Source organism: Wyeomyia smithii, chromosome 1, assembly GCF_029784165.1.
Source record: "Wyeomyia smithii strain HCP4-BCI-WySm-NY-G18 chromosome 1, ASM2978416v1, whole genome shotgun sequence".
Lineage (NCBI taxonomy): Eukaryota > Metazoa > Arthropoda > Insecta > Diptera > Culicidae > Wyeomyia > Wyeomyia smithii.
Genome location: NC_073694.1, coordinates 188,006,716 through 188,018,620, shown reverse-complemented (window position 1 = coordinate 188,018,620; position 11,905 = coordinate 188,006,716). Strand labels below are relative to the sequence as shown.

The following is an 11,905-nucleotide window of genomic DNA, read 5'->3' as shown; positions in this document are numbered from 1 at the left end:
CTGGGTGGCGATCGGGAGATGGCAAGCAGAAAAATTGGAATGAAACAAGAAAGGAAATTAAATTAAATTAAAACTTTTGCCATCAGCTCTACCATGACGAATCATGAAGATGGAAGCCACTTATTGCACCTTCAGCCACCCAATTGGCCTCAAGGTCTAATAAACCCACCGTCTTATGTTCGAATCCAGCTTGGGAGAGATTGCCAGTGTAGAACTTGTCACGCAATTGACTTTTCCGCTGATAAAAATTGATTGCGTTTGTGTCAATTATATCATGTGACAAAAAATGATTTCGGTTGAAAGGTATAGTAAAACCTGCCTAGTTATTAGCTTTTAAGGTTCCTCGTTCCATGTTATGTATGTCACCGATTTTCATAAGTATTGCGTCAGCCAATTATTGCTGAGCCAGTTTTTTACAGGATTAGGTATTGTCAGATAACGAAAGGTAGTGGATGGGAAATTTCGTATGTAACGTTGATTAGAGTAACTTTTTTATAATGCCGCTTATAATATTTGTACCATTTTTATGCGTTTATTCTGATGCTGTTCTGATGTTAGTTCTGATGATGGGTAGGTACCACAAAAATCAATTTATTAGTACACTCTTAAATTTTAAAATTGCAAAGAAACGCTGCTGGATTCGTTTGCTGCACTGCCTGACAGTGAAAATGGTATGAGAAGTAGCAGGACCAATTTTTTGTTTTTATTTTTAATTCGGGCCAAAACAGAAAACATATTTTCCGTAACAGCTTTCGTTTGCTTGTTTTACGATTCTTTTTTTAAAATCGAACCTAATTATATATACCCATTCGCAGCAGCTATGAAATTATTCATTCAGTCTGACAAAAAAACTATTGTGGTACACTTTGACTGGTCAAAAGAACGCCACACGATACTACGGAAATTATCTGATCAGCTGTTAGAAAAAAAACGTCGAGAACAGTAGAAATAGCTTTTTTATTATGAGGTTTTCGACCTGTTCGCCCATTTTCCCAAAACATTGTAACATCGAATTTGTAAATCAAGGCGTTTTGTTTCTCTTTCCAAACTTGCTTGACCAACAAAAATGGCAGGTGGCGAAACGTTCAGTCTTTTAGAATTCAACACTCCATGCCACATGGCTGGTCCAGGTAATAAACAGTAACCAAATGCAACTTACGTGTTGATGAAGTCTATCGTTTGCGCCTTCAGCTGATCGGCGCTGTGCAGGTCGGCGAGAATCAAGGTTTCGGCGGCGGTTTCCACCGACAGATTAACACAGAGCGCTTCCTCACACATCACTTTCAGTTTCTCGAGGGCGTATTTGTCGGCCGCCGCGAGCAGATCGTCCGCCATCTTGTCCAGATTGGGAGCCTTGCCTGTGTAGATAAACCGGAGCATCTCCTTTAATACTTCGTGGTCAACGTCGGTGATTGCCACACGGTTCTGTTTGCGCTCCTCCATCTCATGCTCGAACATCGCCGCAAACACAGGGCTGCGCGCTACAATAAAACGGGAAATAGTTAGTCAGTGGACACATCCTTCTAGTCTATCGGATCGCAACTTACCCGCTAGAATTGCTTTATGTGCCTGGAACTCTCGTCCACCCACCGCCAGCGTCACATCGCTGAACTTTTCATTGTCGAACAGAATCCCCAGATCCTCTGATAGTTTACATTCTGGCACTTTGAATTGAATAATATTGCTCTGACCGGAAATGTTGACGCTGTCCGCGACTACACTAACCTGAAAAGAAACCAAAAATGTGAGAAACTAAGTTCAGAGCGTTAAAGTTTCATTACTCACCTCGCAGAATATCGTGAGCTTGTCCTCGGGCAGCAAACCGTTCGCTTCATCCAGCAGAAAGTCTCGCCGTATGAACTTCTTGAAGCCCCAGTCTTTGCCCTGCACAAACCGGTACGCCCGCTGGGATTCCATCGCTTTTGTTTCTTCCCGCTTTGCGTTCAATATCGAGAATTTGAATTTTGCCCGCACTTCGGATTTGTTGCAGGATACGAGTAGCAGGTAGAGGGACAGGTAGTCTTTACTCTCCTCGTCCAGACCCTTAGGATTCACGCGCAAACACCTGAGAGAAAAAAGAAAGAGTTATGGAGGGTAAGTTTTGGTTCAATTATTCTTTATATACATGAACAATTTAACAATAACCAAACATTTGCTTCAAATTTCGTGACTAGTTTTGGATCTTTCGCTCGACCTCGCTTTTACAATTATATGCCTAATTGAAATTGTTCAAATGTTAAAAACCTTCAAACTGCTTTGCAGAACCATACTAATACAGTGTTGTTGTAAAAAATACTTCCGAAGTGTCTACCACAGATTTAAACAGCCTCAAATCAAAGGTGATCAAGTCAGTTTTCTACGATTTTTTTTAATTGATAATACACAATTTCAGTATTTTTTTATTTTGGTGAATAATTTTTTTTTTTGTTTTATCCATCAATAAAACGGATTTTTTTTTCCAAAAAAAAAATTGTGAGATTTTTTGCCGCATTGTCTAGCATCGCATTTCTCTTCCTCGCTTTAAAGGATTTGAAAACGAAATTGAAAAGTTTTTTTTCTAGAGCTAACCAATACAGTTAGGTAGATTCGTTCAAGAATTATCCACTTTGAATGACAAACTTAGTTTGTAAAAAGGGTAAAAAGGGTTTTATTAAATGACGAAAAGGGCACCAAAAAATGCAGGTAAATTGAAAAAAACAAATAGGGGAGGAGTATCAGTTATGGCAATACCTAAATAATGTACCAGTTTTGGCATGAACCAGTTATGGCCTATGAAGTTTAAATGGGGTACAGTCATACCTCGATATAACGTAACTTTTTTTAATTTCCCAAAATTAAAGTACAACAATTATTTTTGGGATGTATAATGTTCCGAATAAATGTTTAAAGTATGTTTTGAAACCAATAAGTACCGTAGAATGGGGTAAAATTAACATTTATTTTTTCAATGTTTTGTAACTGGTTATGTTTGTCTACCAAAATTGTCTTGAAGCGAAAAAATACAGGTTCATATATACTTTTAGGTGAAGGGAAATAAGTTTTTGCGCACTTCTGAGTAACCATCAAGAATTTTGCATCAATGAAAAAATAATTTTTTTCGTGCTTCGATATAACGTAACTCGATATAACGTAACGAAAAAAAAAAAAAGTTACCTTATATCGAGGTATGACTGTATTGCCATAACTGATACCATTGCGATTATGCGATATAGCTATAACTGGAGCACTTGCCATAACTGGCTCACCTACCCTATACATTTTGGATTTATACAATTCGTATTAGTATTGCTGGTCTTGGACTGGTATAAGCCTTAGAAACAAATCTGGGCCTAAAAATTCAGATTTCTTACCATGAATTCTGAAAAGATTTGAAATATGATTTTCTATTTTAGAATTTACAAATTACACATATTGCGTTTGGAAACATTCAGCTTCTATACTGCCGTTCCACGCATAATTGTCCCATGTTCAAAAACGGACAGCTGAGAAAAATGCGATTAAAGATTTGAAAAGTATTTGTCATCTGAGGCGAAATGGCATATCAATACTACAAGGTATACAGCTCCAGGGTTGTATGAAATGGTGACGTGGGACTAAACACTGTAATCAAGGCCGGATTTAGATGGTCGGGGGCCCGAGGCAAATTTGTTTGTGAGGCCCTCTTTTTTACAACATTTAGAGGTAACGTTCTGGGAGGTGACGAGCAAAAAAAGGTCGGCCCAGGACTAGCGAGACCCCTTGAATCGGGAGGCCCGGGGCATTTGCCCCCTTTGCCCCCCCCCCCCTCAAATCTTGGCCTGACTGAAATTAGGGGATTTTTTGTTACAAAATCTACAGAGTCCGCAGACAGAATCAATGTGTTTGCTCAATGACTTACGTATTTTTATTTTGCGTATTGCCTCCCTTAAAATCTATTTGTAGAAATATATTCAACAACACTCCAAAGAATATCGTTTATATTTGGCGATATTATGCTTTTAGTATATTTTTGTGCAAACAACAAGTATTTGACAAGGCACAAGCATATCGTGCTTGTTGAAGAAGCACCAAGAATTTCTCGTAATGCGTCAAAGTCAGAAATAACTCTATATCTTCAAAAACCAAATCCAATAATACTTACGTTATCATAATGAATGGTTTTGTCTTATTTAAGACTGATTAAATCAAATTTATAATGCGGATCTTACTTTCAAAATAATATGGAAGCCCTTACAAAGGTTCTTTAATTGGCAAACATAAGAAGATATGTTAAACAAAATTATCAACAAGTTCCAGCACAAAATCGTAGCAATCAACAATTCCATATTTGTTTTTTGCTTGACAATTTTTCTCATTTGCCTACAACTAAATTCGCACTATTGCAAAGACAGCGAATATACGTTTATTATGGCAAAGTTTGAAATAATAATATATCATCTAACAATTTTGAAATGTAAAAAAAGATTCTGAATGAATCTTAGTAAATAAACCCCAAATTCACAAGCATTCGCCGGCTCTTACTCTTCTATGAATTCGTATATTTAGGAATTCACTCTTTCGATACTCTCCTGGTCACGATTATTTAGTGAATATCGAAGATAAAAGTAAATAAATATCCTTTGCAAAAATTTACAATTCTTGTTGAGTAATTTATTGTAATCATATTCATGAGACAAACTTTCAATCACCATCAGCAGCAGCATTGCAGTTTTTCCTCGATTGCACACGAATAGAAATGTACGAACAAATGTACCATTGCAATACGAATAATACCCCTGCAGTACGAATAGAAGTGTATCGCTGAGATGTATGAATAAAAGAGTACCGCTGTAATCATAGACGACGAGAGACTTGCGGCTCTCTGCTCCACTGGTACTGTTGCTTTTACCAGCATGTTTTCTTTCAAGACATCAGTTTTTATTACGTTCTAATAGCAGGATTGGGAATTGTCCAAAAATGGGGATTGTTTCAAACGTTTCGGAAAACTTTTACCTTCGAGACATCATATTATTCTAAGCTCATGGAAGCAAAAATAATCTGACCTATTAAGACGGGGAGACTCTGTCAATTTTTATTTCGATATTGATACAGAGAATATTACAGGGAACGGATGGTGTCCATTCACGTCGTCTGTGCTAGGAATGCTCGCACGTAATTGGTTCATTGTTCGTAAATTTGTCATTGGAACTTTTTATCAATTGGTGAAATTTAGCAATGAAATTAGAGTGATAACTAGCATATTACAAAATTGTTCTACATTTTATCTATCCAAAAACATATTGGTTATTGTTATCCATCATGTGGTTATGCTGTTATTAACGTTCGAAATCTGACGCAACATTTGCCAGTTTCATTTTCAATTTTACAGAATGCATCCCAGTATAGTAAATAAAGACGTAGTCCTACGTCAAAAAACAATTCTGTGATTAAAATTTCCTCAAAGACCGACATATCCAATGAAAACAACCAAATACCCTTTGAGGATTTAGTTTGCGGTCGTTTACAGAAAGAATTGTTCAGTGGGACTCTTATGCCCAGCGTTGCTAAACGAGCGAGAAGCATAACATATCCACTCCTTTCTGCTTGAGAATCAGATGTGTGCTACGCTTCTCCAGCCGTTCGCACACACACCTTCGAGACACTCTTTATTATTCACGCACTTGCCAGAGCAGCAGCCAGCATACAACCGCTCGCAAATTCTCTTCTATCTTTTTACTCGCGCCGAGTACGCGAGTACTCGAATAAGAGTACTTGACTAGGAGTGCTTGAAAAAATGTGCCCGAAAACGAAAATGCTTCGTTTACCGACTCACGCATGCGGTTTCTCAATCGCTGAACTGATGCCAAGCAGTTTTGCATCGTGCACCGACAGCCGAAAGTGGGGTGATGAATCTATATAGAATCGCATGCTTGAACGTGTAGGGTATCGGAATACCTACTCGCAGTGATGCCACATTTTTATCTGTATTTCGAATCTCAGGAAATCTCCTTGGTGATATTTCAATCTGTATAAAAATCTGCATATTTACTCAACACATCCCTTAGAAGAAAAAAACGCAACATAGTTTGTTCATTGACTCATTTATGCACACGTTTACGCGTAACATATAAATATAATGAAAACTCCAACACGCTCAATAGCATTTGAGTTCATTTTCGATTTTCAACTATATCGAAAAGTTTATTTCGCGACTTCATGAAAACCAAAAAAAACTGTATAGTTCTGTACTATTTCTAGAAAATCTGTAATTTGTATATACAGATATCTGTATGAAAAATACACAAAAAATCTGTATAAGTACTGATAAATCTGTATATGTGGCATCCCTGCCTACTCGTCGAAATATTCTTTTTGCCACTCCGCTTCGTCGTGCCTTGTCACTCCGTATCGTCATAATGCGTCTTGACGGTCTTAACAATCACCTCCGCTGGTTGTGCTCGCGAGAAAGGGAGGTACTCGCGAGTGGGAAAGTACACGAGCGAGAGTGTGTGTGAGAAAACTCGCAAGCATCAACGCTCGGTAGTGTGAAATGAAAAAAGTAAAAGAGAACGAGAAACAGTACGACAGGAGTATCTCTAGTGTGAGATTTTGGTAGCGGCGAGAACGCCACTTGGAGTATCGCATGCTTTTTGCGAGCGAGTTTAACAACGCTGCTTATGCCTAGAATTATGAGATAAATTGTCAAATTCCACGCATTACAGGCCCACTGTGAATTCCGCATCGTACCACCGACTCGTGCAAATGACGATTTAGTTTGTTTGTTTTTTAAGTCATGTATTGTGTGCATCGACTCGTTTCATCTGCCGGAAGTTTCGCTCAGAACCGAAAATGAATGCATTGGCCATGTTGCAAGTATACAGAAGTGATGACAGTGATGATGAATTTAACGGATTTAATCTCATCAGCGCATCAGATTCCGTGGACGACAAAAACCTGAATAATGGCAACCTACCAAGAAACAAAAAAAAGTTCGCTGATAACAATTTTACAATGTACCAAAACCTTGCGTTTCAAAAGTCTCCTCGAAGGATTACCGCAGAGCGTAAGCAAGCATTGCTGTCATTGCTTCATACAGTTGTTCGAGCAAATAAATTGAGTTTTTCCGGAAGTTTGCCAACAAAGAAATGAAGTACCTACGACTGATGAACAATAGAAGCAATTGTCTTCGTCTCTTGGGATTTCAATGCGTTTTTGTTTAACGTTTTTTCCGTTTTTATGATTGAATTTGAATGTGTAGTTTGTTCGAAAGATAGCTATTGTATTTCAAAATAATACCCCTCCCTTTTAGAAAGAAGACCTTCTTCCTGCCCTCCGCCATCTTTAGAAGTTCCTAACGTCTAGTTTTAAGGATTTCTGAACCCTACGCTTCGCAATAATGATATATAATTAACTAATTGTGGAGATTACTCTAGCGGGACAGTTATGCGTGGAAACTCAACAATGGGACAAACAGACTTGGTATTTTTTGAAACATTTTTAGAATAAAAAATTGTTGTTGAAGTATTTTCCTGGAAATATACGTCAAAAAACGACGTTTGGTGATGAAAAGTAAAAATGACCAAAATGTAACATGGAACATTTATGCGTGGAACGGCAGTATACCTAGTGTTCAAATATTCTTTGTTTACACCGCTCTCACGTAATGCTCGTGCGAAATATTGTAAAATCCCTAGAAACCATCCTCTGTCTGAAAAATATGATTTTTCGCTGGTTTTTGAGTGTTTTGTTATATTTCTACCTTACACTGCAAAGAGCATTTGGTTAATTAAATTGATAATATGTTGTACACAGAGTTCGTTCGAATCGTTTTGATCAGATCGTAAATCAGCTTGTGTGATTATTTAATTACATATAAGACTTTAATCTAGAATACCAAATCGATAGTAGAATATTTTTTTCTTGTAGAAAAGAATACGCATCACCAAACGAAACAAAATATAATATCCTGAGGAACAATCATCAAGAAAATTTTGTCATTGAAATTACTCAAAAGTTATTATATAATCGATGATAGCGTTGAAATTGCCCACTAGTAGTTCTGTTTTTCATCTGATGATGACACCCTTGAGAGATGCGCGAAAAATATATTTAGGATCAGATTTACAGGATTTTTAGGCGATAAAAAAATTTGAAACCACCCAAGTAAAAAATAAATTACCCACCCTCACAACAATCAAGTTTAAATTGTCTAAAAACAATAAAATGATATACATGGAATTTGGAGCGAGTTGTGAGTCATTTTCGAAGCCAATTCCAGAACAAGCCCTCGGTTGTCAGAAAACGGCTAAGGCGGCATTAATAATTTTGCGTAACGCTCATAGGGGGGAGAGGGGTAGGTTAGATATGCGTTACTTATAGTTACATATGGAGGGTAGGGGCCAGAAAATTTAGTTTTTTTGCGCTACGTTACTTATGGATGTCGCCCAAGTCTCAGAAGGGCGATTTTAGGACAAAAATTTTGGTTCCAGATAACACCAGATCTCACCGTTTTATGTATTTTTAAGTAACCTGGCATTTAAGTAACCTGGCATAGCAAAAATTTCGATTTTCGACATTTTATGTACTCCCCATGTGGGTGATTTTCGAGGGTCAAACAATCAATATTAAAAGAAAGTTCGCACAGGTCATTTCTTTGGGCCAATAAAAAAATGTATATGGTCGGTTTTTGAGATTCGACGATGAAGTTTTTCCCACGCGGCCAATGTCACGCTAATAGATATTCTTTGTTTCAATTTGAACTGTTTCCGACACAAAATTTGCCTGTGTTCATTAAATATATTTTTAGTAAAAAATCGCAGCACTAGATACATACATTTCTTATCAACGTTTTATCTAGACATTTGAAAAAGTCTCAAGTTTTTAACCTTGGAAAAAAATAAATCGAAATATCTAAACAACAGTTAGATAAAGAGTAGGAGAAAATATGGAATGGTTTTTAAATTTTTTTCTTCATTTTTTCAAAAATACTAAACAACTCTTGCTATCCCTGTGTCAAAATTCTCATATTTGAATGAAACTTCGGTGATATGTTAGCTTCAAAGCCATGTTACGTTTTCAAATAATCATGACTGCGTAAATAGTTTTCAAAAGTGGCGTATTGCAAATTGAAAAGTCTATTTTTAATAGTATTTCAACCTGAAAACATTTTTTTTCCTGTATGGACTTCCTCACTGCGACCAGAATCGTAAATCTATTGTGAGATATGCCCGGATGTCTGCTGTATCCCGCACTTCTGTTAATAGCGATACCACTATTGAAAAGTGGCATGCTTATTATTATTGTTTATCAGTGCTTGTGTGTAATGTGATACTCTTCCTTACACGCTTACTGTTCTACTATACCGACACTCATTCCTCTTGCCAAATATCACCAATTATAATTCCCTGAAGAAGTTTCGTCATGCGTCCTTCTGGCCAATTCTATTGATAAGAGGGACTTATTTTTCGTTGAGAGGAAGTCACGCAAAGGTATTGTATATTTCAGCGTAAAGGAAGGGTAACTGGTGGGGAGCCTGAGAATAAACCCATGCTTAAGTCCTTTTTGACATCGGATGGCCTGGTTATACTAAGATTCGAACCCTCGACCATCCGCATGACAAAGCGGACTCTGTAACCTTGCGGCTACGCAGCTCCCCTAACCTGAAAACTACTAACCTAATAGAAATGTCACAAGAGACACACAAAGCTGGATGGTGCAAAACTACATAAATTGTGCAAAATTAGAGCAATTCTTGATTAGATCTGAAAGTTGGAAATGTTCAAAAAAAAAAAAAATATCAAGGGCTCCACATTTTCGTAAACGAGTTTGATTACGGGTTTCCTTAACCCTTTCCCGCTCATGGTGACTCTAGAGCACCAAGAATTATAATCATCATATCTTGACATAAAATAGTTTGTTGTGCTTACGATTGTTCCATAAACTTTTATATGCTGCCTCAGAGCATCACTGGGCGTTTTCTTCAAAAAAAAAAACAGTTAACAGTAATTTTAGTTAGTCTACAAAGTGTCCAGCTTGAAGTTTCTCGTGAAGCTATAAATTTTAATGATAAACCTTGTGAGCGGGAGAGGGTTAGGTCTTAGACGCGTCCGTGCTATTTCAGTTGGTTTGGATGTGACCCATTTTGTAGACGTAATTTGACGTTTGTTCAAAGGCCTGGTTTCTTTCCCGTCTGGTGTTTACTGGTTTATTTCAAATGAAACTAATTACTGTTTCAATTCACGGAATGAGTGACGCAAAGTTTGAATCATTCCTCTCCTCTAGCGTCATGTCAGCTTGCTCGAACTTAGTAACTTCTCTTTGAATGCAATTGATAAAGGAAATTATGTAGAAACATTGTATACTGACTCCAGTAAAGCTTTTGATCGCATTGATATACCCCTGCTCCTCTTCAAGTTACGAAGAATAGGAATGGATCCACAATTACTCAAATGGATTGAACCGTTTTTGACAGATCGTCAACGAACAGTCAAATTTAAAGGTATACTTTTGAAACCTATTCAGGTAAACTCAGGAGTTCCTCAAGGCTCCCACTTGGGCCCTCTACTATTTATATAATTGTAAACGATATTTCCTCTATTCTGAAACATGTAAAAACTCTTATTTATGCCGACGATATAAAACTAAACTAAACCAAATTTGAGTGCAACCGCATCAAAGTAGACTTTTTTGAGTTGAAAATATAACGAGGAAAACCGTCCTAAAATTTTTGAATTTTGTTTCAATATCATAGTGGTCAATCTCAGTGGCGTCTCGTTTGATTGTGCATTACGGACATCTATCATACTGTGTCGGTAATCAACTTGTATAATGCTCAATGAACAAAATGACAAATGTGAGCATGAGCATTCCACCCTACATACTTAAAAATTTCACCGAATCTCGGCATTGTTTGTGCCAAGATTTGGACAGCTGAGTGCTCGGCAACCATCTCGGCTGAATCTCTTTTGCCGAGAATCTCGGAAAACCAATATTTGACAGATGTCATTTTATGCCGAGAATCGCGGAACAGTTGACTGTACATTTTTTTCAGCTATCGGATTGTGAACACTTGCAATTTGCACAAATTTCAGCCAAACTTGTATCTGCTTCCTGTTTGCTTACCCGTAACACGCATAAATTTGCACTAAGAAAAATGGCAGCAACTCGTTCATGAGAATGACAGCTGTATTGCCGAAACACGGCAACGAGTAAAATTTGTGCCGAGATACCAGTAATATTTTTGCTGACCTCGGCATCAACAGTGTTTAACGATAAATTCGGCAAAAAATAGAGACGAGATTCGTTAAGCTTAGTTTTTTGGACGAAGTCCAACGACTTTCGCCAACCGGTATTTTTGTGCTGAAATATCGGCAAAATCCAAAGTTGCCGAGTAAACTCGGATGTTTTTTTTTTGCCGAGCTCGAGATCCAGTTTTAAGTGTGTAAGTCAACTATCACATTCTCTCGATATCAATGAATGATGCGAGCGAGAGGCATAAAACAGTCCAAAAACCTCCCAGCGCAGTACACTTTTCAATGTACCTCATATTATCATGTATTCACACACAGAGACTTGCAAAACCGATGTGTTAGTGTTAATTCCGTGCACTCCCGTCAGTAGACTTGATGAGAATGGGAGCAAACACTGGGAGCGTTAAAGTTTGATAACGTTGTACACTCTCCAGAAGTCTCTGGTTGCTTCATTGAATGCAGTTTTAAGTGCAGGGTTGATATTTGTTGACACTCTTGAGTGAAAGTGAAAAAAAGCATCCATAAACATTATAAACGTTATTTTTTTACAATCCTTTCAGAGTTCTCCCTTCCCGCTTTTTGCATGGAAGTGAACTGCCAAAACACCTCATTATGTTGCATGCGATGGAAACAAGACTATGGAATATTTCGCATCCATGCAATGTCCATATACTCTTTCTTCGTTCTTTCGTTGTTCG

General features: G+C 37.5%; 1 protein-coding gene across 5 annotated transcripts in view; it reads right to left on the bottom strand.

Annotated features, from left to right (window-relative positions):
- Nucleotides 1-11,905, bottom strand: part of LOC129733996 (protein roadkill) — a 155,973-nt gene that overhangs the window by 2,724 nt on the left and 141,344 nt on the right. For all 5 annotated transcript variants that reach the window (XM_055695706.1, XM_055695689.1, XM_055695698.1 and 2 more), the window contains 3 exons: nucleotides 1,786-2,065; nucleotides 1,548-1,725; nucleotides 1,160-1,481 (listed from right to left, as the gene is read on the bottom strand). In XM_055695706.1, coding sequence (XP_055551681.1) covers nucleotides 1,160-1,481; nucleotides 1,548-1,725; nucleotides 1,786-2,065 — 780 coding nt within the window. The remainder of the gene's footprint in view (nucleotides 1-1,159; nucleotides 1,482-1,547; nucleotides 1,726-1,785; nucleotides 2,066-11,905) is intronic.